The following is a 25,926-nucleotide window of genomic DNA, read 5'->3' as shown; positions in this document are numbered from 1 at the left end:
TGTGTTTTTTACAGTTTTTTTCCTGTAATTGATTTCCAATCTCATAGGGTTGTGGTCGGAAAAGATGCTTGACACGATTTCAATTTTCTTAAATTTTCCGAGGCTTGATTTGTGACCCAAGATATGATCTATCCTGGAGAATGTTCCATGTGCACTTGAGAAGAGAGTGTATTCTGCCACTTTTGGGTGGAATGCCCTATAAATATCAATTAAGTCCATCTGTTCTAATGTGTCATTTAAGGCTTGTGTTTCCTTATTTATTTTCTGTTTGGATGATCTGTCCATTGGTGTAAGTGGGGTGTTATAGTCCCCTACTATTATTGTGTTACTGTCTATTTCTCCTTTCATGGTTGTTAGCATTTGCCTTATGTGTTGAGGTGCTCCTATGTTGGGTGCATAAACATTTATAATTGTTATATCTTCTTCTTGGATTGATCCTTTGATCATTATGTAGTGTCCCTCCTTATCTCTTGTAACTTTCTTTATTTTAAAGTCTATTTTATCTGATATGAGTATTGCTACTCCAGCTTTCTTTTGATTTCCATTTGCATGGAATATCTTTTTCCATCCCTTCACTTTCAGTCTGTATGTGTCCCTAGGTCTGAAGTGGGTCTCTTGTAGACAGCATATAAATGGTCATGTTTTTTTATACATTCAGCCAGTCTGTGTCTTTTGGTTGGGGCATTTAATCCATTTATATTCAAGGTTATTATCAGTTTGTATGTTCCTATTACCATTTTCTTAATTGTTTTGGGTTTGTTTTTGTGGGTCTTTTTCTTCTCTTGTGTTTCCTGCTTAGAGAAGTTTCTTTAGCATTTGTTGTAAAGCTGGTTTGGTGGTGCTGAATTCTCTTAGCTTTTGTTTGTTTGAAAAGCTTTTGACTTCTCTATCGAATCTGAATGAGATCCTTGCTGGGTAGAGTAACCTTGGTTGTAGATTTTTCTCTTTCATCACTTTAAGTATATCCTGCCACTCCCTTCTGACCTGCAGAGTTTCCACTGAAAAATCAGCTGATAACCTTATGGGGATTCCTTTGTATGTTATTTTTTGTTTTTCCCTTGCTGCTTTGAATATTTTTTATTTGAATTTAATTTTTGTTAGTTTGATTAATATGTATCTTGGTGTGTTTCTCCTAGGGTTTATCCTGTATGGGACTCTCTGTGCTTCCTGGACTTGGGTGACTATTACCTTTCCCATGTTAGGGAAGTTTTCCACTATGATCTCTTCAAATATTTTCTCAGACCCTTTCTTTTACTCTTCTTTGTCTGGGACCCCTATAATTCGAATGTTGGTGCATTTAGTGTTGTCCCAGAGGTCTCTGAGATTGTCTTCAATTCTTTTCATTCTTTTTTCTTTATTCTGCTCCTCGGCAGTTATTTCCACCATTTTGTCTTCCAGCTCACTTATTCGTTCTTCTGCCTCCGTTATTCTGTTATTTATTCCTTCTAGTGTATTTTTCATTTCACTTATTGTGTTGTTCATCTCTGTTTGTTCTTTAGTTCTTCTAGATCTTTCTTAAACATTTCTTGTATTTTCTCGATCCGTGCCTCCATTCTATTTCCGAGATTCTGGATCGTCTTTATTATCATTACTCTGAATTCTTTTTCAGGTAGATTGCCTGTTTCCTCTTCATTTATTTGGTCTTGTAGGTTTTTACCTTGCTCCTTCATCTGTGACATATTTTTTTGCCGTCTCTCTCTTTTTTTTTTTAATGAGTGGGATTGTGTTCTTGTCTTACTGGTTGCTTGGCCTGAGGCTTCCAACACTGGAGTTTGTAGGCTGTTGGGGAGAGCTGGGTCTTGGTGCTGAGATGAGGACCTCCGTGAAACCTCACTCTGATGAATATTGCCTGGGCTCTGAGGTTCTCTGTTAGTCCAGGGCTTCCAACAGGGAGCTCCCACCACAGGAGCTTCAGCCTGACCCCCAGCTTGTGAACCAAGATCCTGCAAGCAGCGGGGGGTGGGGGTGGGGGGGTTGGCAAAAAAAAAAAGAGAGAACAATAGCAAAGTACAAAATAAAATTAGACTAGGAAAATAACAGATATGTTAGAAAGAATATAAAAATAAAAATATAGAAATATAGATGAATCAACAACCAGAAGGTGCAACGGTACCACAGTAGTAAAAAAGAAGAGGAGGGAAAAGAAAAAAAGAAAAAACAAAGGGGCAAAAGGCCTTGGCTGTGGAGGGCGGGACCTAGGCAAGGGTGAGGTTTGGGCAGTGGGCGGGGCCTATGCTTAGGACCCATAGGGCTGGAAAAGGCCCTGGGGGCTGTGGGGGGGGGTGGGGCTTAGTCTCAACAGAACAGAAGGGGCCCAGGCGTGCCCCCCACCCCTGGTATCAGAGGGTGGGGGACCTCACCTGGGAGCCCAGCAGGCTTCCTGGGCTTGAGTGGGCGGGGCAATCGCCCTCTGCTCGTCTCCTGCTCCTCCCAGAGGGCCCCTCCTGCCTGCCTCTCCTGATGTCCCCCGTCTCCCTCCTATGCCCCCAAGGACCCACGTGGCCTGGAGAGGGTGTTGGAGGGCAGGGGATCCGCCCGCGAACTCAGCAGGCTCCCCAGGGCCCAAGTGGGCGGGGCAAACGCCCTCCGCTCCTCTCCCGCTCTTCCCGGAGAGTCCCTCCCACCTGCCTCTCCTGATCTCCCCGGCCTCAGGGGTGCTGATCTTGTCTGGCCTTCACTTCTCCTCCCCCCTCGGTCCCCCTACATCCTACCGGTTCACTCTGGAGTTCCTCCCGTCTCCTTGGGGGTCAGAGTTCCCCACCAGTGGCCGGCAGGCGCCCCAGTTGTGGGGAGATGCTAACTCCGCTAACTTCAGTGCTGGAAGCAGCACTTCCAGCAGAGGTGTTGAGGGCCTGGGTCATTTAGGTGTATGGGAGTGGAGAGAATGACATAACTGAGAGATGTTCAACAAGGAATCAACAGGCTTCGACGATGTATTGAATCTAGAAAACGAAAGAGCAAGGGCTGAGGAAGCAGTGGCATCACTGAGAGGAATGAGTGACCTGTGGGGGAAAGCCAGTTCAGATGGGGAGCAATTTCAGAAGGTATTTGGATGTGAGTGTCATGAGTTCTGGGAAGTAGAACTGGCTAGAGATATAGATGAAGAAGCCACCTGCAGAGAGGTCATGGAAGCTGTGGAAGGAGGGTGGTGTGGAGTGAGACAAGCAGGTCTGAGTAGGAAATCTGCTGTCGGGGTGCAATGCACGGGGTGGGGGGCTGGTAGGAGGGGAGTGTCCAGAAGGGACAAGTTGTGTGTGGTCTCAGATGCTGTAAAAGTGAACAGTGTGAGGACAGTGAAAGTACCTTTGAATTGGCCGAGAGATGGGTGCTGATTTTCTGCTGCTTCCAGGGGTCTTGGGAAGGGGGCCAGCACTGCAGAGGGCCAGGAGAAACCACGGCATGAGGAAGGAGAAAGACAGCACACGTTTCAATTGCTTGGAAGTGCAGGAAATGAGATAACAGGCTAATTAAGGAATGAAGGTTATCCAGGTTAGAAGAGCTCTGACCCTCTGAGGGGCAGAAAGAAAGGAACAGGGTACAAGGAGGAGGGAGGGTGCTAGAGAGATTTCTATACCCCTGAGGCCGTGGAGACTGTTGGAGTGAAAGCTGTATCGCTGCATCTGATTCACTGGAGCCACCTGCGTGGGAAGTGTGATTTGTCCCTAGTAAAGAGGCCAGGAGATCTACTCACGAAATCGTCTTCTGTCCCAGAGGAAGACAGGCAGTTTCTTCCAGGCAGGTTGGAGCTGTGGCTTGTTGCTCTAGATAGACTCACTTTGTTAGCAGGTGTGCAAATGAATTTAGCGAATTCTCTGATCACTAGATCAGATACCATGTGGACTTAGAAACAGGCTCAGGCTGACTCCCTGTTAAGCAATTTCTGTTTCTTCTGCCTGTAAAGAAAACATTGTAGAAAATAGTACCAACTGTGAGGCAGCATGTTGATGCCTGATATATAATTTTTATTATAAATATAGAGCAAATTTTACAAATAATTCAGAAGCGGCCTTAGCCAGGCAAAATTAAGTTACACAGAATAGCGTGGATGAGAGGAGGTATATACAGTCTGTGTCAGGGTTAAAAGACCCTGAAAGAGGTTCCTGAGTACAGAGAACCCCCAACCAACCCTCTTTGAGGGGGCCAGTTCCACACAGCATTAGATCAAGTAATGAATATGGAATGAAACCTTTCTCTCAACAGCCTCAAGGAGGTTCCATCGATGCAGAAGGAGGCTGGGTGGGAAGTAGACGTGCCTCTCCTTCTCCTGCCCTTCCTTTTTATGCTGACACGTTGGGTCTCAGAGACCCCATGGGAGAAAACAAGTTTCAGAGGCTTTCACGGAGCCGAGAGCTGAGTTACAATCCTCCCCTTGTGTCCTAAGGAGCGTCCGCACCAGTGCAGCGTTCTAGGTTGTAAACGATGCCAACTGCGCGGGTGGTCGTGTCCCCTTCAGGTGCTCCTGCTTCTCAAGAACCAAACACACCTTAGCAGAGGCCAAGGTTTCCTGAGAAGGTGAGTGGGGCAGATGGAACGTGCACAGGCAGAAGCACGGAATAGAATGGTGCTGGTGGTTGGTCTGAGATGCCTAGAAACTGAGATCCCTTTCTGGCCATGAATGTAGAAAACTGCTTCTTCTTATTTTCTATGTGGAGCCCCTGACATAAAAGGCTTGAGGAGCTTCTGGCCAGAGGGACTTGAGGGGTTTTGGTGGCTTCTTTCACCTAAGGCAGTCAGATTGGCTTACACAGCAAATTAAGTAAACATAACCCCTTTCACATAAGCAAACAATTACAAAAATCTAAATGGCGAATGTCTCAGAAGGAAGGAAAAAACCCAATACCCCAAACTGTACATTCTTTAACCATTATTTAAATAATCTCTGCAGGGTAACTTTCTGATTCCTTTCTAAAATCCCAGCAGATTGTCTCTGTTAAGAGCTGATTGTCCTCTAAAACACTAATCCCTCCATCTCTGAGCATTTCCTTTAATGAAGCCCATAAAGTTATTAAAACAGTATGTGCATTTTTTGCAGTTTCCATTAGGATTCACTTATGGACTTTGAGAAGTTGTTTTCTAGTTGCTTCTAGTAGGTTCTCTGAAGACAGGCTTTCAAAGGTTTAGGTGGTATTCTAGCTAAGTAGTAAGTTGTTTAGCCCTGGTCCTGCAGGTAGACAACCCTGAAAGTGGACAAAGGTATAGAATTTCCCAGTTCAGAATTGGTTATGTATGTGTTTTCCTGTGTGGTGGGTTCACACCGGGCTTCAGAGAGCAGAAGTTTTTCCTTTTCCTCTCCTTTTCTGGCACATGCATTTCAGTGGATCAAGGACATAATTTTCCAGGTTATGGCAAATTCAAGTTAAACTCCAATATGAAAGGACTCGGGTGGGAAGGAATGAGTGTGCTCTGAATAGGCAAGTTTAAAACCAGTTTAGGTCAGGAAATGGGGAGGCGTGGAGGTTCTGGCAACTCTCTCCCAAGGTCTGCTTCGCCAAAGTTCAATGACAAGGAAGGTTGGGTTTCCTCCAGACCTCCTCCTGGATGTACCTTTTCATCTACTGACACTGAAGGAAGGGGCTGTGACCTGGCAGCCAGGATGTGCCTCATTAGGGATGAAAGGGGGGGGAAAGACACTATTCCCATTTTCCCTGGAGGGCAAAGGGATCTCCTAGGGATGGGGATGAGAAGCTTGGAATAAGTGCAGCGAGCAGGACTGGTTGCATTACTTATTTTTCACTTCTGAATAAACTGTTTCTGTGGCTGATGGGGAGGCTGAAGTTGGTTTCTTTGATTCCTGGGCATTGAAGTTCAGGGCAGAATATGCAACTTCGTCGATCTGAAAGGAATGAACAGCAGTCAATTAAATCAGTGTCGTAGGCCAGGCCCTCACCTTGTCCAGTGTGATTCAGCACCACATGCTTTCACCACTTTGAAACTTTTAGTTCAAAGAAGTACTTTTATTACCCATTTTCTCTGCTTACTAACATCCTATTGAATGTTCGTTAGAAGAGATAGATTATGGAATGCTACAATGGAATATGATGATACAACAATGAGAATAAATAAACGACAAAGGCACACAACAATGTGAATGAATCTCACAAAACAATTTTGAATCAAAGAAGCCAGACACATGTATACACTGTATTTTTCATTTATGTAAGTGCATAATCAGGTAAAACTAATCTAATGCACTGGAAATAAGGATAGTCATTACTCTTTGGAGGGAAGTAACTGGAGCGTTTTTTGTGTGTTTGTTGGGGGGGGTTGATTTTTTTAAAATGATTTGGGCACTGTTTACATAGGTATGTACAACTCGTAGAAACTTACACATTGTTAAAATATACTTATGATTGAAGCATTTTTCAATATAAATATATTCTATTGAAGGTTAAGATGAGAAAAATTCAGTACAATTATTAGAAAGTAAAGGAACTAAGACCTCAGATCTATTAGATTGGAAATTATCATTTGATAGTAAGAGCAGGGTCAGATTGGAGGCAGAAGAGGGAGAATGATCTAGTGCCTTCCTTGAGCTGGGCATTGTGTCAGGTGCTTCACCTTTGTTATGTCATTTAATTCCTTGAACTTCTCTTTGAAGGAGGCAGCATGTCCATTTTACACATGAAAAAGCCGGGGATCAAAGAGGTTAAGTTACCAGCCCAAGGTCCCAGCCAGGATTCAAGTTCACATCTTGCAGTGAGGTAGACTGGTGGGGGCAATACTTCTTTGTTTGTTGCTGAAGTGAGGAACTTTGACCCAAACTTGATGTCACTTTTGTATCTTCAAGAATAACCCATTCTACACAGAGATATTTCCATGAGAAAAGGAGCCAGTGAAACTGGCTGTGCTTACCTTGTTAGGTGAATTGTCAGAGTGGCCCTCACCTAGGGAAACAAAGGAGAGTTATCAACCCATGAAAATGCAGAACTGACTTATTGCCTCAGAACGTGGTGTTCCTAAGCTGTTGTGCTTCTAGCTGAAGGAGGTGGCAGGTGGTGAGAGGGTGGGGTGGGGAGGTGGCCCATGATTAAGACTTAAGGAATTCGCTTCCCTCAGTCTGTGGTCCAGACCCCAGGGTGTTAGACCAAGGAGGGGTGGGGAGAGGCCTCAGTGCACTTCTGAAGATTTCTTCCAGTTCACAAGGCCTGAGTTTTGCCCAGGTGTGTGTCTCAGCCGCAGGCTCCAGCGGCAAGGAGGGGCATTGAGGCCCACAGTACCCAGAGCACCAAAGGCAGGGAAAGCCTCACCAAAGGAGATGTCCGCATCCGTAATAGAGGCAGGAGGGGGAAGGAGGTAGGATGCGGAAAAGGCTCCTGGAAACATGTCCATCTCATGGCCTGCTTGGCTTGCCTGGCCTAGGAGGGGCGAGTGTCTCTCCCCCAGCTGTGTCTCAGGGGAATCTTTTGCAGCAGGAAGGGTGTGAGGACCTATGCCAGTTGTAAGACTGGGAAACTGAGATCCCCTCTAATAATTCAGAAGGTAGGGATTCACTTGGAAATCCGGGATTCCCTGCTAGGGCAGGGTATATAGTAGAACATACGAGCTCTCACTAAGTGAGCAGGTTTACTTACTCTGGTTGTGGTCTGAGGATTTGTGCTCCATGAGGTCTCGCTGGTCACTTGCCCTAAATAAATATCAGACACTGTGACTGCTATTCCCAGACACAGGGTCTTTGCTCCTTGAATTAGGAAGGACACTGTCAGCATGATTCCTTGGGGCTCCTCAATGTTCATGTATACCTTGGTTGGTCCTCTTTCCTCTGAGGACCTCCTTCTTCAATCTACCTATCATCCCTTCTAGTGTTTACTCCTCTCCTGCTTACTGGCTGTTCACATTTAGGGCCATTCATGCCAACTGCTTCTATTTCTACCCTGACACCTTTCCCCTTTTATAGATAGATGCTGTTTTTTTGTCACTTTATTTATTGCCCAGGAGGCCTTTGGTTGTTTCTGCTTTTCTTAGGTTCTCTTCCTGTCCTGTCCCTCTCTCCTCCTGCTACTGTTGTTGACAGAGCACAGGACTCCCTTCCTCCTGCTTCTTTCATATCCTCATTAGTTTTCCTTCTTGGACCTTAGCTTCCCTGACTGGGGACAGAGGAACATAATTGGTTCTGCCCCCTCTAAACCAGATGGGGATGGGAATAACTATGTCCAAGAGAGAGTAGGGCACAGGAAGCATGAAGACCAGGGAAGAAGAGACCCACAGGAATTAATGCCAAGAAGAAAGACTTTAGGAAGCATGAGGAGCAGATCCAGGTCCACAGACAGAGATGAAGTCTCCTTCCCTCTCCCGAGCATGGCAGTTAGCCTCGGAGAAAGCAGAACAAGAGGAAAGGCATCATACCCTGCAGTTTTTCTGAGGTACAGAAAATACACCAAGGCTTTTGTCAGAGCTATCCCAGCCAGGACTGCAATCACGATGCCGGCACTAGCACCACCTGAGAGGCCAGAAGAACTTCCTTGTGTTGAATCAACTGTCATCGAAAGAAAAACGAAGAGTCAATGAAGGTGACATTATTTTACAGTGGGGGGTGCTCTGGAAAATAACTCTCAATATGAAATAGTCTCGACTTGTTCCTTCAAGGAATAAAATTTCTGTGGAAGTTTGCTGTGAGGTGACTAGCCGACTATATTTTTGTAATTTTTTTCTCTCTGACTGTATTTCTAGGTTGGTGGTTGGACATGCCTCAATTCTAGTGCAGCCTTTCTGCACTCAGATATTTTTGAAGGCTTTGGAAATGGAAGAAGCGCTGATGGTTATTTTTCTATGTTATAGCTTCCCATCTTTTCATGATTACATCTTTCTCTGGGTGTGGCCCAGGTGTGGCCGCCATGAATATGTGCCTGTTAGGTGTCTTGGTGGGGATTTATTGATGCAAGGCCCTCTGAATTCACTGCCCCTCTGCACAGAGACCACCCTTCACACAGGTTCCCAGCAGAAATATGAAATCAATCCCAATTCTGCGAGAAATGATTTTTTTGTGATGGGTGACTTTAGTTCAAGGACTCCTCACCAGATTTGCAGACACTCTCTTAGAACTGCACTGCAGCCTAAAACTTCCTCCTTCCCTTTCTCCTTCTCAGGGATCCAATATGCATCATGGTCTGAGGACCCTCCCGGGCTCCTCCCACTCCTGCCCCACTTTCCTTCACAGGCATTTTTCCCAATGAATGTCTTGTATGTCTAATCCCATCTGGACTGCATCTCACGGGGTGAAAACTAACATACTAGACATGAAACTTTGCACTCAACTCCTTTTTTTCTCTCTTCCATATTTACTCAGTAACATGTTCCTATGGGTCTTTTGTGTTATGCCTTCCTACCTTTTGCCTCTTTGTTCTTTTTTATTTCAGTTTTCCTCACCATTCAACTCAAAACTGAAAATTAATCCTAATGTTAGCTATTGTTATGATGTACTTACTATGTGCCAGATTCTGTGCTATATATAATATTTCCCATGTATCTCATTTAATTCATATAATAACCCTGTCAGATAGACATTATTTCCATTTTACAGATGGAAAATCTGAGGCTTCCAGTAGTGAAAAACCCAAAGTCATATGGCTAATAAGAGGTGGATCTAGAGTTAGGTAGTCCTTGACTCTAGGAGTACCCAATTTCACATAGCCTAATGATAATAATAGTAATTATAGTAGCTAACATTTTTGGAAAATTTTTCCTTTGTGTGTATTTTGCTGTGGGTTTAATTGAATATTACATTAAATCTGAAACAAAACCATGAAGCAGGTACTTTTATTGCAATTTTCAGTTGAGGAATCTGAGGCTCAGAGGAGTCAAGAATCCTGTGCAAGAATTTATAATTGTAAATGCTTACATTAAAAAAGTAGATCTCAAATCAGCAACCTAAATTTACAAGTTAAGGGACACGAAAAAAAAAAAAAACAAGGAAAAAACCAAACAAACCAAAGCTAGCAGAATGAAGGAAACAATAACAATTAGAATGGAGATAAATAAATTAGAGAATGGAAAAACAGTAGAGAGAATCAATAAAACTAATATTTGGTTCTTCAAAAATATTAACAAAATTGACAAATCTTTAACTAGATTGACTAAGAAAAGAAGAGAAGATTCAAATTACTAAAATCAGAAATGAATGTGGGAACATTACTACCAATTCTACAAAATATGAGTACTATGAATAAGCATTTGGCAACAAATTGGATAACTTCTACAAAATGGACAGATTCCTAGAAACATGAAAGCTACCAAGATAAAATCACAAAGAAATAGAGACTATGAATAGACATATAAAGTAAGGAGGTTAAATCAATAAAAAACACTTGACAAAAATCCACTAACCTTTCATGATGAAAACACTCAAACTAGGAAAAGAAGGAAACCATCTCAACATAATAAAGGCCATATATAAAAAACCCACAGCTAACATCATCCTGAATGGTGAAAGATTGAAAGTTCTTCCTCTAAGGTCAGGAACAAGACAACAATGCCTGTTTTTTCCACATCTATTCAAGATAGTACTGGATGTATTAGCCAGAGCAATTAGGCAAGAAAAAGAAATAAAGGACATCCAAATTGGAAAAGAAGAGTAAAATTATCTCTGTTTGCATATAACATGACCTTATATGTAGAAAACCATAAAGATCCCCCAGAAAACTGTTAGAACTAATAAACAAATTCATCAAAGCTGCAGAATACTAAATCAACATGTAAAAATCAGTTGTTTCGGGACTTCCCTGGTGGCGCAGTTGTTAAGAATCCTCCTGCCAATGCAGGGGACATGGGTTCGATCCCTGGTCCGGGAAGATCCCACATGCTGCAGAGCAACTAAGCCCATGCACCACAACTACTCATCCTGTGCTTTAGAGCCCGCGAGCCACAACTACTGTGCCCACGAGCCACAACTACTGAAGCTCATGAACATAGAGCCCGTGCTCCGCAACAAGAGAAGCCACCGCAATGAGAAGCCCATGCACCACAATGAAGAGGAGCCCCTGCTCGCCGCAACTAGAGAAAGCCCGTGCACAGCAACGAAGACCCAATGCAGCCAAAAACAAAAATAAATAAATAAATACTATTAAAAAAATCAGTTGTTTCTATACACAGACAATGAAACATTCAAAAAGGAAATTAAGAAAATTTTATTTACAATACTATCAAAAATATGAAATATTCAGGAATTAACCAGGGAGGTGAAAGATTTATACACTGAGAAACTGTAAATAAACACTGCTGAAAGAAATTAAAGAAGACATAAATAAATGGAAAGACATTCCATGTCCATGGATTGGAAGACTTAACATGGTTAAGATGACAGTACTACCCAAAGTGATCTAAGATTCATCGCAATCCCTATCAAAATTCCCCAATGGCTTTTTTTTTTTTTTTTGCTGAAATAGAAAATCAGCCCTAAAATTCATATGGCATTTCAGGAGACACCTAAAAGCCAAAAAAATCTGGAAAAAGAAGAACAGAGTTGGAGGACTCGCATTTCCTGATTTCAAAATTTGTTGCAAAGCTACATAATCAAAAGTGTGGTACTAGAATAAAGACAGACATGCACAACAATGGAATAGTAAGCCCAGAAATAAACCTTCGTATATATGGTCAGATGACATTGACAAGGGTGTCAAGATGATTATATGGGAGAGTCTTTTCAACAAATGGAACTGGGAAAACCAGATATTTATACAACAGAATGAAGTTGAACCCTTATCTAACACCATATACAAAAAAATTAACTCACAATGCATAAAAAAAATCTAAACGTGAGAGCTAAAACTAGAAGAAAAACATAGGCTGAAAGCTTCATTACACTGGATTTGGCAATGATTTCTTGGATAGGAAACCAAAAGCACAAGCAAGGAATAAAAAACAAAAATCAGTAAATTGGACTTCATCAAATTTAAAAACTTTTATGCATCAAAGTGAAAAGACAACCCACAGAATGGGAGAACATATTTGCAAAACATATATATCTGTTAATGGATTAACATCCAGAATATGCAAAGAATTATTACAACTCAACAACAACAACCCAATGTAAAAATGGGCAGAGGAGGGCTTCCCTGGCGGCGCAGTGGTTAAGAATACGCCTGCCAATGCAGGGGACACGGGTTCGAGCCCTGGTCCGGGAAGATCCCACATGCTGTGGAGCAACTAAACCCGTGCGCCACAACTACTGAGCCCGCAAGCCTAGAGCCCGTGCTCCGCAAGAGAAGCCACCGCAATAAGAAGCCCACGCACCGCAACAAAGAGTAGCCCCCACTCACCGCAACTAGAGAAAGCCCACATGCAGCAATGAAGACCCAAGGCAGCCAAAAATAAATAAATTAAATAAATAAATTTTAAAAAAATGGGCAGAGGAACTGAAGAGACATTTCTCCAAAGAAAGAGTCTCTTCAATAAGTGGTGCTGGGAAGACTGGACAGCTACATGTAAAAGAATGAAATTAGAACGCTCCCTAACACCATCCACAAAAATAAACTCAAAATCGATCAAAGACTTAAATGTAAGGCCGGGCACTATAAAACTCTTAGAGGAGAACATAGGCTGAACACTCTTTGACATAAATCGCAGCAATATCTCTTTTGATCCAGCTCCTAGAGTAATGAAAATAAAAACAAAAATTGACAAATGGGACCTAATTAAACTTAAAAACTTTTGCACAGCAAAGGAAACATAACAAAATGAAAAGACAACCCACAGAATGGGAGAAAATATTTGCAATCGAAGTGACCGACAAGGGATTAATCTCCAAAATATACAAACAGCTCATGCAGCTCTATGTCAAAAAAACAAACAACCCACTCAAAAAATGGGCAGAAGATCTAAATAGACATTTCTCCAAAGAAGACATACAGATGGGCAAAAAGCACATGAATAGATGCTCAACATCACTAATTATCAGAGAAATGCGAATCAAAACCACAATGAGGTATCACCTTACACTGATCAGAATGGCCATCCATCATCAAAAAGTCTACAAACAGGGGCTTCCCTGGTGGTGCAGTGGTTACGAATCCTCCTGCCAACGCAGGGGACACGGGTTTGAGCCCTGGTCTGGGAAGATCCCACATGCCATGGAGCAACTAAGCCCGTGTGTGCCACAGCTACTGAGCTGCGCTCTCGAGCCAGTGAGCCACAACTACTGAAGCCCACACGCCTAGAGCCTGTGCTCCGCAACAAAAGAAGCCACCGCAATGAGAAGGCCGCGCACCGCAATGAAGAGTAGCCCCCCCTCACCGCAACTAGAGAAAGCCCATGCGCAGCAACAAAGACCCAACTCAACCAAAAATAAAATAAATAAATAAATAAAATAATAATTAAAAAGAAAAAAGTCTACAAACAATAAATGCTGGATTGAGTGTGGAGAAAAGGGAACCCTCCTACACTGTTGGTGGGAATGTAAATTGGTACAACCACTATGGAGAAGAGTATGGAGGTTCCTTAAAAAACAAAAATAGAATTACCATATGATCCAGCAATCCCACTCCTGGACATATATTTGGAGAAAACCATAATTCGAAAAGATACATGCACCCCAATATTCACTGCAGCACTATTTACAATAGCCAAGATATGGAAGCAACCTAAATGTCCATTGACAGAGGAATGGATAAAGAAGATGTTGTACATATATATACAATGGTATATTACTCAGCTGTAAAAAAAGGAATGAAATAATGCCATTTGCAAAAACATGGATGGACCTCGAGATTCTCATGCTAAGTGAAGTAAGTCAACAGAGAAGGACAAATATGATATCACTCGTAAGTGGAATGTAATTTAAAAAAAATGATACAAGTGAACTTATTTACAATACCGGAACAGACTCACAGATTTCGAAAACAAACCTAACAAACAAACAAACAAAACAAAGGGGAAACGTCCAGGGGGGAGGGAAAAATTAGGAGCATGGGATTAACATATACACACTACTATATATAAAATAGATAACCAACAAGGACCTACTGTATAGCACAGGGAACTCTACTCAATATTCTGTAATAACCTATATGAGTAAAGAATCTGAAAAAGAATGAATATATGAATATGTATAACTGAATCGCTTTGCTGTACACCTGAAACTGACACAACATTGTAAATCAACTATACTCCAATAAAATTTTTTAAAAGATATACAAATGGCCAATAAGCACATGAAAAGATGCTCAACATCACCAATAATTAGGGGAATGCAAATCAAAACCACAGTGAGATATCACTTCACACCCTTTAGAATGGCTATTAAAAAAAAAAACAAAACAGGGCTTCCCTGGTGGCGCAGTGGTTGAGAATCTGCCTGCCGATGCAGGGGACACAGGTTCGAGCCCTGGTCTGGGAAGATCCCACATGCCGCGGAGCAACTAGGCCCGTGAGCCACAATTACTGAGCCTGCGCTCCGCAACAAGAGAGGCTGCGATAATGAGAGGCCCGCGCACCGCGATGAAGAGTGGCCCCCACTTGCTGCAACTAGAGAAAGCCCTCGCACAGAAACGAAGACCCAACACAGCCATAAATAAATAAATAAATAAATAAATAAACCCAAAGTTAAAAAAAAAAATTATAAAACAACAACAACAACAACAACAGAAAACAACAAGTGTTTGCAAGGATGTGGAGAAATTGGAACTTCTGTGCATTGCTGGTGGGAACGTAAATGGTGCAACCACTGTGGAAGATGTTATGTCAGTTCATCAAACAGTTGAACAAAGAATTGCCATTTGACCCAGCAAATCCACTTCTGGGTGTGTGCTCAAAAGACTGAATGCAGGGATTGAACAGATATTTGTACACCCATGATCACAGTGGCGTATTCACAATAGCCAAAAGGTGGAAACAATTTAAAAGACAATCAACTTATGAATGATAAACAAAATGTGGTATATACATACAAGGGAATATAATTCAGTCTTTAAAAGGAATGAAATTCAGATATATGCTATAACATGGATGGAACCTTGAAGACATAATGCTAAGTGAAATAAATCAGACCCAAAAGGATAATTATTATATGATTCCACTTATACAAAATAACTAGAATAGTCAAATTCATAGAGACAAAGAAAGTAGAATGGTGGTTGCCAGGGTTTGGGTTGGGGGACTGGGGAGTTATTGTTTAATGGGTACAGAGTTTTAGTATGGTGAGTTCTAGATGGATAGTGGTAATGATTGCACGAGAATATGAATGTACTTATTGCCACTGAGCTGCAGTCTTAAAAATGTCTAAAATCATATATCTTATATATATTTTACCACATTAAAAATGGTAACAGAAAAAAAAAAAAACAAGAAGAATCTTGTGAAAGTCACACTAAAATGCCAAACCCAGGATAAGAAACTTAAGTATATTTGCTTTAGAGATTAAGCTTTTATCTATTTTGCTATCTGTTTACTGTAATGGTCTCTTATTTGATATTCTGCCCCCGTGACCTCTATCCATTTTGCACACCGTTTGTAGAGTAATTCTCCCGGGAAGATGTAGCATGGGGCGAGTGGTCACTTACATTTCACATCCAGCCTGAGGGGGTCACTTTTCCTGGAATTGCCCGGGTTGGAGACCTCACACTGATAATCCCCGGCATCCTCCCTCCTGACGGGGTTGATGGTGAGGGTGCTGTTGTCTGGGGACAGCTTCATCCTCTCTGTGAGCAGTAGCCTCTGGCCATTGAAGAACCAGCATATGGAGATCCCAGTGTCATTTGTGCGGCAGGTCAGGACCACGGTATTCTCATGTTCTGTGACTGTGGTGTTGCTGGCTTCGATGGAGGGCTGTGCCACTGGGTCTGTGGAGAGACAGAGGGGTGACTGACTGAGAATAGGTCAGGGGCCTGGGGCCACGCTCCTTCCTCAGAGGTCTCAGCCACTCCCGGGGCCAGTGAGCTCTGTAAAGGTGACCCAGAGGATGGCCCTGACACTGTGATCAAGGCCATGAGGCTCTCTTCATTGATGATCTGTAAGGAGAGGGCTGCAACTCCTCTCTGAAACCCAGATACCCCAGGATGACCCCTGACCAGTCTCCCCGGACAGCTCTGTAGTATCGGCACCAGGAGTGTCTTCTCAGCCCATATGTCTAGCATCTTCAACATCAAGTGGGATTTTTCATCAACTTTCATTGACCTTTTTCCACAGTTTTCTTTAACTTTAAAATAATTCAGGTCCCATTCCTTATATACACTTCCGAGTACACTGGGGAAGGCAGGCTTGCCAGCTCTGTGCATCTCTGGGGCCAAGGGAACTTTCCATAAAGTAGGGGAGGCATCTACTTCCTGTTAAATAATTTCTTAGACTGGCCCAACATAGTCTCCTGGACTGTAGAAGGGTTAAGTATCCCTCTGAGCCAAGGACAGTCTTGTTTTAAAATTCCCCAACAATAACTGCCCCTCATTTTCACTCATCCTGAGTCTGAGACATGAACTTTTTCTCCCATCAGAGGATGGTGACCCTGAGCCTCTCAAGACAGGAGCAGCTGTTGCCTCCCAGTCTTGGCTCAAGGCTGGGCCTGCCCAGATTTGCCTGGGACAGGAAGTCATGGCCAGCCTGATATCCAGGGGTGAGGGTCCATGTACTTGGACCTGAGAGGGATGGGTGTGGTGTGGCCTCCAGCAGTGGAGATTCAGTCGGGCTGCCTGGGGCACATAGGAACAGAGGTTACTCACAGATGACGTTCAGGGTGAATGGGTCACTGCGGCTGACACTCACTGGGTTCCGAGTTTCACACATATAGGGTCCTGTGTCATTCCTTGTGACATGGAATAAAGTGAGAGTCCTGTTGTCCTCAGACAGTTCCAGCCTGGTGCTGTTGGGGAGGCTCTGATTGTTGATCCACCACACGTGGGAGGTGTTCGGAGTCTCAGGGCCACATGTTAACACTACGGTGTCCTCCAGCTCCTTGGGGTTGGAGTTGTTGCTGGTGATGACAGGTTTGGGTAACACCGCTGTGAAGACAACAGAGAGAACATTGCCCCTTTTATACCTTGATTCCTCCAATGGCATCTTCAATCAGAGTTGGCATTTCTCACCTTTGAGCCAAACTGAGTCCTTAAAGAATAAGGCAGGTCTGTGTATCACAAGACAAATGCATGAACATCTGAACTCAGAGAATATAAGGCCACCTGATCTATGTCTGAGAGAAAGCACAGACTTCCTCAAGTGTCTGTCATGTATCAAGGTTTGATAGCAGTAACATAGGCCTGGAAATCAGAGACCCCTTGCTTCCTCATTTAGTTTTTTACTGACCAGGTCACTACCTGACTGACCTTGGGGTGTTCACCTGGAACATGCAGGTCCCGAGACCCTTCAAGCTGCACAGACCTACATTGCCTGGTGGAGATGTGTTTTCACTGAGTCCTCGATTTCCAAGGTTCCCTAGAGATAGGTAATGATGGGCCATCCCATAGTCCTTAAACCCCAAGAAGACTGGGCAGCATGGCCTGGAACTGGGTGTTTGAGCAGAAATAACACACGGGACGACCCAGAGCAAGCCTGGTGGTCAGTCCATTATTCAGGCTGCAGGGCCATGAGGTGGGGCAGTTCTGCACAGGTGTTAAAGGTGATTGACAAGACAGTGACCCCATAAAGGCTAGGCGAGTCCAAGGAATGATTAGAAAAGAGTGAGGGGGAGGGACTTCACTGGTGGTCCAGTGGGTAAGACTCTGCGCTCCCCATTCAGGGGGCCCGGCTTCGATCCCTGGTCGGGGAACTAGATCCTGCATGTATGCCCCAACTAAGAGTTCGCATGCCGCAACTAAGAAGCCCGCCTGCCACAACTAAAAGATCCTGCATGCCGCAACTAAGACCCAGCCAAAATAAATAAATAAATAAATAAATAAATAAATAAATAAATAAATAAATAAATATTAAAAAAAAGAGTGAGGGGGACATGCAGGAGCTAGCTGGCTTTGGCAGCAGAACCAATGTCTCTGCCCTTAGTCTTGGACAGAATTGATCGGGGAGAGGTCTGAGTCTCTGTTTTATAAAGAGAGGAATGATTTAAATTAGTAGAAACGTTCTGTGTTATGTTAATAACTTTAGGAGAAGAGGTCCCTGTCACCAATTTCTGTGGACAGTCAAGCAAATGGGGAGGAGGCCCCACTGGCATGTGGCATGTTTTCTTTTCTTTTCTTTCTACCTCAGGAAACACAGCTAGAGCTGGATCAAATTTGTCTGAGTTGGGCCAAGTCTAAGTGAAAGGACAGTGGCTTGGGCACCTCATCGTCGGAGAGTGTCCCACCCTATGATACAGGTGCCATCATGAGGACACACGGGCAATGAAGTAGGCAGTAAAGCAGTCAGATGGCACAGGGTCTGTCAGCCCCACCCTGGGAAGGTCTCGGGAACCCCTGAGAGGAACGGGAGGCCCACAGAAGGACGAGAATGTGAGTCACAAATCAAAGAGGTGAAGTGAGCCACTGGGGACTGCAGACCTGTCTTTCTGCCTTTGACCCCCTGGTTGAGTCATGTAGGGCTTAGATTCAGGGGTTGCATGACCCTGTTATGTGGTGTGTTCCGCTTGTTGGCATCATGGAGGGAAAGAGCCCTGGACCAGGGCAAAGTGGGAGCTCATTCTCCTGGTGCCCTGGGGAAACTGGCTCATGTTGGAGCCTCGCAGAGGCTGCTGCTCCCACTGATTTCTGTGTCCTTTACTATTGCCCGGGAGGGTGGGCCTGGCCACAGGTGTTAGCAGGACGGGAACAGGGCAGTCAGCCATTTGTGGGAGTATTTGTGGAAGGCTTAAGGGTAGGGGAGTTGTCCGGAGCAGGGCCAGTTCCGGCTGGAAAGAAGGAGGAGGAAGATGAGAGACACAGAAGCAGCAGAGAGAGCAAAAAATGTCCATTTACAAGTGACTTCAAAGTGGGGATTACAACTGCCTTCAAAGATCAAAGATCCAAGAGCCCCACTGCTGCCCAGAGGCAGGACCCCTGCAGCCCTGGAAAACCCTCCGCTGGCCGAGCAGCCCCACAGTCACCGTGAGACCTGGCTCCCAACGTGCTTTAGGGGCGGGTGGTCAGAGGATGGAACATGGGTCCCATCCCTGGAGAGACAGGCAATAGGTGTGGCCAGTACCTCCTAGGATTCTGCATCCAGATTCCAGTGCCTGAAGAGATTATAGGTCATTCATTCATTCTTATTCCTTCCATCCTTCCTTCATCAAAGAAAGATTGAGAGTTTACCTGTTGGGCCCTGTGCTGGTTACAGGTGTAGGTTGGAGAGTAAGGAAACCGAGTCCTTTCCATGTTATTCCAGCGGGAGTGACACCCAGCACATTAGGAAACAAACAAATAAATGATTTCTCATCCAGTGCAAGGAGCTTGTGCATTGGCTACCTGAAGAGGGAAGGCCTGGACATTCCTGTCACTGACTATGATCATTGATGCAGGTAATTTAGTTCTAGAGTAAACAGGATTAATTTTCCATTTCTTTTTTTTTTTTAATTAATTAATTAATTTATTTATTATTTATGGCTGTGTTGGGTCTTCGTTTCTGTGCGAGGGCTTTCTCTAGTTGTGGCAAGCGGGGGCCACTCTTCATCGCGGTGCACGGGCCTCTCACTATCGCAGCCTCTCTTGTTGTGGAGCACAGGCTCCAGACGCGCAGGCTCAGTAATTGTGGCTCACGGGCCCAGTTGCTCCGCGGCATGTGGGATCTTCCCAGACCAGGGCTCGAACCCGTGTCCCCTGCATCGGCAGGCAGATTCTCAACCACTGCGCCACCAGGGAAGCCCTCCATTTCTTTTCACTTTCCATGCCAGAGTCTCCCTCTGAGCTGGGGATGCCCAAGAAGAAAGGATCTGAACCAACAGCTGGTTTCTGGGTCCAAAGATGCACAAAAAGGCCCCCGGGATGGAGGAGAGGATGGGGCTGTTATCTTGGCATGACTCTGATTGGCCAGTTGTGGTCTGTGTGACTCTGATTCAGTGAGTGTAATTCCCTTTAACTCAGTTTCTCCTCATTAAAATAGAAAAAATGGTAAATTGTCTCAGGATTGCCATGTTGCCTGTGTATTAACCTTAAATCATTAATAATTAACTGACCTAAAGCTGAGCAAAGAGGAGCTGACCATAAAAACTGCATCTACTGTTAGTTGCATCCACAGGAGAGGGCTCCCTGGGCTGTGCCCCGGTGGTCAAGGAGCTGCCAGGAGTGTCTTCTCTCCTCTGTTCCTCCCTAAGGATGCTGACCTTCCCCTGCAGTCTCCTTAGTCCCCCAGGTGGTCGGCTAATAACCTGGGGATCTAGCCCGTCTTGCTCTCCATGCTGAGTCTCAGGTGAAGGCCCAGACTCTACCCCTGCTCAAATGTGGCTCTTGGGGCTGAGCCCTGGCTGGTGACCAGCTCTGAAGTCTTGGGACTCAGGCAGCTGGGAAATCATTGCTCCCAGTCAACCCCGTCCAGGAGGCTAAAACCCAACAGTGGCAAATGGTTCTCCGGGGTCACTGGAGGCAGGAGCTGAGGAGCTGGGGAGGGGCTTCCCGGGGCTGAGATTCTGTGGGGATCCCAGGGGGCCCTCAGGCGAGGCCCATACTGAGTCCTACAGGGTCTTCCTCAGCGTCATGGTCACAGGCAGGGGCCCAGGGGGTTGAACTGAGACTGATCTTCCTCTGCTGTGTTACTCCCATCAGCCCGGTCCTTCTTTCTGCACAGAAGGTCTTCAGGGTCCGGATTCTGCGAAAGAATTCTGATCCTTTGAAGATTGTCTCCACTGTGTGTGTGTTCTGAACTAAATGTTCAAACCCCAACCTGGGATGTAATACAGAGGGGGATGGAGACACAGTCCAGGCCTGTCAATCCTCTGTGTGTGAATAGAACTCACCCCACCCAACACCCAGAGGTCAGAGAGGAATCACTCACGGTATACGCGGAGTTGTCCAGCTAGTCTTTCAGTCTGTAAATCATTCCTTGTGGCCAGCAGGGTGTAGTAGCCTGTGTCGTTCTGGGTGACAGTCTGGAACAGCAGGGATCCATTGGGGTATATTGTCTCTCGACCGCTGTGTGCAGCCCCAGTGACAGTTGTACTAACGTCTATTCTAAATGTTGCAATTAGTTGGTTTTTCTCTACACTTTCTCCTCTGTACCAGCTGTAGCCTAGAAGATCCCCTGTCGCATTGTGGACCAGTAGAAGAACATCCGTCCCTTCTGCAGCGTTGAAGGGCACCGATTCAATAGTGAGTTGCACAGTGGTGGGCAGGTTCCAGAAGGTTACGAGTGAGACTAGGAGGGAAGAGAGAGAAATTAATATTCTGACCTATGTGTTGGGATGGAAAAATGGGGCCCTGGGTCCTGAGCAGGTCTCTTCATCCCTCAGCCTTGGTGTGTGTTTTTGTAGTGCATATGTGTGTGTGTGTGTGTGTGTGTGTGTGTGTGTGTGTGTCTGTGTGTTTGCTACTGGTTCAGGGTCAGCAGCATGACCCCCATTAATTCAGCCCCTCTGAGCTTGTTATTTCCTCTGTTTCCCCAGATGTCTGCCTGGCTCACTCCCTCACTGCCCTCACACGCTTGCTCACACTCAGGGGCCTGTTGGGAGCTGCCCTCCCTGACACCTGCTCTAAAGACCCTCCGTCTTCACTTTCTGACCTTTCCCTGCTCCGTTTCCTTCATGACACTTGTCAGCACCTGACAGCACATTCTAGATCTCTTTGCTTGTCTATCTTCCTCCCCATAGAGTGTGAGCTGTGGAATGGCAGGGACTTGTCTGATCCTGGTTGTAACCCAGGGCCTGGACCAGGCTCCAAATACCTGGTGAGGAAGGAATGCGTGTTCCCAGGGCCTCCACCACCTGGTGTTTATTTGTCAGTTTCTAAGGGTGGTGGGTAAGGACAGTGTTTAGCTTCCTGGTTACGTTCTTTTCTGGATTGACACCCTGACATAAATTGTTATTGTCACCAGTTTTGAAAAATTACTGCTCAGTGATGAATAATTTGGAAAATGTACAGTAATTGAGGTTTTCCTGCCCCTCACCAATTCCAGTTCATTGAGATTTTCCTGTTGCTCAGTCCCTCCACCCACCCTCCCCTGCTCCCATGTCCTCTCCCCTCAGGTCCAAACAGAAGCCCTCTGTCCCCTCTCAGAGCCCTGTCTCCCCCAGAGACCTCAGCCAGTCTCTGTTCTCCCACCTCTGCCCACACCCTGAAAATTGTCCCCTCTCACCTGCCAGCAGGAGCCCGTTCCAGGGGATGCACCCTCTGCGGGCATGGGCTGAGGGGGGCTCCATGGTGTGTCTGCTGTCTGCTGTGTCCCTCCCTCTGTGAGAAGAGCTTCAGCTCCCGAACCACTCACAAGCACTGCTATCTGATGTGTGAGCTCTGCTGTCCTTCCTCCCTCTGTGCTGGGCCTCCTCCTGGGGCAGGAGCACTTCGCTGGGTCACATGGGCCGGGGGCGGGGTCTCTGCCCAGAACCCTCCCTCTCCCTCCCCTCTCATTCCTGCCTGCCTTCTCTCTTCTTCCCTCCTCTTTCTGCCTTTTTCAGCTTGACCCCTCAGCCTAGAAACACACACACACAGTTTGCCATTGGCTGGGGGAGCACAAGCCTGGGGCTCAGTGTCCTGGGCGTCCCCCACAGTTCGCAGTTGGGGTGCACAGCCTCCCCTTCCCCTTCTGGGTTTACCCTTTAGAGCAGGAGCCCTGCGGCTACATCACGAACCCTTGTCACAGGAATGTCACCCACACTGTGCATTGGAATCACTGTGGAACTTTATAAAGACTGTGAATGCACACATGACACCTTAGAAATGCTGTGTCAACAGCTGCCCAGGTAACATGTATGCCCAGCCAGGCTGAGACCCCATAATGTGGGCTGGGGTAGACTCTCCCCCTCTCTTGTGCACACAGAGGGTCTGCAGATCCTGTTAAAGCGCAGAGTCTGCCTCAGCAGGTGTGGGGTGGACCCGGGAGTCTGCATCTAACTAGCTCCCAGGTGATGCTGGTCATACTGGGCTGCGGAGCACAGTGTCAGTAGCAAGGCTGATGGGGGCTCCTGTCCCCCCAGAGGCCGACCCACCCGCCCCAGTGCTGGCCTCTGCTGCGTTCTGGCCTGGGGTCTGTCAGCACCACACAGACACCTAGAGGTCCCCAAACCAGGATATTATTTCCCTTTGTGACACAGAGGGTCTTTCCAATGTTCTCAAATGCTCTGAGAAGGTTTCGTTCTGTTCCTACCAGAAGGCTCCAGGAAAGGATTGAGGGGCTGGAAAGGGTGCAAAGTGAGTGATGCCTGGTGAGAGGGACGCTCCTTCTCTCTCCATGGGGGTCTAGCTGGGCCACAGCTTCCTGGGACACACACTGATGACCTGAAGGAATAGTAGTTCCTAAAGGTGTGAAGTGGGCCAGCTCCTGGCTGGATGGAGGAACTGTCCATTGTGGGGAGCTTGGAGAGCGCGAGGAGAGCTATGGACTAAGGTGACACTGGTGAGGGTCCGATTCTGCTGGGCTGAGGGGAGGTCTGTGGCCCTTGGGGAGGCTCTAGCCTGTGGAGTAACTCTGCCGCTCTCTGGTGGACAAGGAGGGAAGTGCAGCAGTTACCGTGCCGTGCTGCTCTGCATGTTTGTTCAACACCATGAACTTTTTACATGGGTTACGTATCAGGTTAATGCTCCATTGTGTTCCAGCTCTGTGAGTCACAGTCTCTGTTGCTCCAAGAACTCCAGCCCCGTTCCTTAATGAGATGTCACCAAGCTCAGATTTCCAGGAATGTATATGAGTTTGTGTTTGTCTCCAGTAAGTTATACTGTGTGCATCCCTGGGAGACAGTAGTGTATGTGGCTGGAGCACTAGGTGATGGGTCTATGGGAAGAAGAGGGAGGAGCAGGGAACGAGGCATGTCAGGAGGGGAAGGTCTGTGTCAGGGGAGCAGAGGGGGAAAGGATGGACAGTCAACTTCCCCTCTCACTCCTGGGGCCTGGGTCAGGTGAGAAGGGAGCTGGTTCCCTCTTGTTCATCAAGAGCTGGGCCTCATGTGTGCCCTATGCCCATGGCTGAACTCTCAAGTGTTAAGTCCACTTTTATCCAGGGTTGTTGTTGGTGCTCTCTGTACACATAGGCTATGAATGGAGAGGCCCCTGGTCTTGAGGCGGCTTCACACACACAGTCCCACCCAGGGCCTCGGGGTAGCTCCCACAGCGCCTGTGATCCTCTGCTTCTCCCTCCCCCATTCCTGGGGCTTCTTTCCTGTACCACCTTCTCCCTGGGTCTCTGTGGACAGCCTCAGCCAGTGACCTCACCTGCTTCCGTTCTAGGCAGCTATCCCTGTGATCTCTGCCCCCTCACAATCTCTGGACCTCACTAGTCTCTCTCATTTTTTCTGACCCCTGATCCCTGTGAGGAAAGGGGGTTGAAGCTGAGATTGGTACTCTCCAGGTTCTACACTTTTTGGACAGCTTGAAAGCTAGGAACCCTGATGTGTCAGTGGAATCATTTTTGTGTCTCCCGGTGGAAGCATTCCTCCCTTGGGAACTAAGACCTCTAGGCCAGCAGAGCATAAAGTCACGGGAACAGGAAGTGTAAATTTTGCTAGTGGATCATTAGAGGTAAGTGAGTGGCATCACTTCCATTTCCACCTCTTGATTCCCGGACCTGAGAATCCTGGCTATGGGAGAAACAGCCCCACATAGTGGACTGATTCTGAGCATATCCAGCCTCCTGGAGTACCTTCCCCTGGCCCTGCAAGGTACTGCCACCTAGCTGGTGCTGAAATTGAGTTTCCGAAAGACCACTCTACTCTTCTGTCAAGCCAGCTGTTTCAGGATGGTAAGACTAGTGAATTCCATGAGCATGGGGCCACTGCTGCATTTCATTTGCTATGATCAGAAGCAATGCTGTGTGGAGAACCATGCTGGAGGATGGTTCAGATGACAATCACAAGTCCAGGTTGTCACCTGTGCTTCTGACAGAGAGGCTACAGATCGGAGTGTCCAACAGCCCTCTCCTTGGGTTTGATTAATTTGCTAGAGCAGCTCACAGAACTCAGAAAAACATTTTACTTACCAGATTATGGGATTATTATTAAAAGATGTAATTCAGGAACAGCCAGATGGAAGAGATGCGTAGGACAAAGTATGGGGAAAAGGCACTGAGCTTCCGTGCTCTGTGAGTGTTCTGCTCTCCCCACATCTCCATGTGTTCACCAGTCTGGAAGCTCTCTGAACCCTGTCCTTTTTTTAGTGAGTGCTTTATTTTTTAAAAATTTAAATTATTTTAAATTGAGGTATAATTGACATATATTACTTTCAAGTGTACAACGTAATGATTCAATATTTGTGTATGCTGCAAAAATGATCACCATAAGAGGTCTAGTTAACATCTGTCACCATACATAGTTATAGAATCTTATTCCTGTGATGAGAACTTTTAAGATCTACTCTCTTAGCAACTTTCAAATATGCAATACAGTATTACTAACTATAGTCACCATGCTGTACATTACATCCCCATGGTTTATTTATTTTAAACCGGAATATATACCTTTTGACTCCATTCACCCATTTCACACACACCCCACTCCTCACTTCTGGCAACCACCAATCTGTTCTCTGTTTTTGAGCTTGGGGTTTTTTGATTTGTTTTAAATTCCACATATAAGTGAGATTATACAGTATTCGTCTTTTTCTGACATTTCACTTAACATAATCTCCTCAAGGTCCATACATGTTTGTAGTAAATGGCAAGATTTCATGTTTTTAATGGCTGAATAATATTCCATTATATATATGTACACCACATTATCTTCATCCATTCACCCGTCGATGGACACTTAGGTTCGCTTCATACCTTGACTAATGTAAATAATGCTGCAATGAACATGAGGGTTCATAAATCTTTTCAAGTTAGTGTTTTCATTTTCTTCAGATAAATTCCCAGAAGTGGAATTGCTAGATCATATGGTAGTTCTATTTTTAACTTTTTGAGTAACCTCCATACTGTTTTCCCTAGTGGCTGCACCAATTTACGTTCCCA

General features: G+C 45.5%; 1 protein-coding gene across 1 annotated transcript; it reads right to left on the bottom strand.

Annotated features, from left to right (window-relative positions):
* Positions 1–5,719: 5,719 nt before the first annotated feature.
* LOC137753965 (carcinoembryonic antigen-related cell adhesion molecule 1-like) lies at positions 5,720–22,189 on the bottom strand. Its single transcript, XM_068529466.1, has 8 exons — positions 22,126–22,189; positions 20,830–21,189; positions 16,641–16,919; positions 15,489–15,767; positions 8,344–8,473; positions 7,572–7,624; positions 6,853–6,884; positions 5,720–5,833 (listed from the first exon to the last, which is right to left on the bottom strand). Exons 1-8 carry the CDS (start codon positions 22,187–22,189, stop codon positions 5,720–5,722), a joined length of 1,311 nt encoding a protein of 436 aa, XP_068385567.1.
* Positions 22,190–25,926: the final 3,737 nt, after the last annotated feature.

Source organism: Eschrichtius robustus, chromosome 19 (assembly GCF_028021215.1).
Source record: "Eschrichtius robustus isolate mEscRob2 chromosome 19, mEscRob2.pri, whole genome shotgun sequence".
Lineage (NCBI taxonomy): Eukaryota > Metazoa > Chordata > Mammalia > Artiodactyla > Eschrichtiidae > Eschrichtius > Eschrichtius robustus.
The sequence above is the reverse complement of the archived record's forward strand: the minus strand, read 5'-3'. Positions and strand labels throughout refer to the sequence as shown.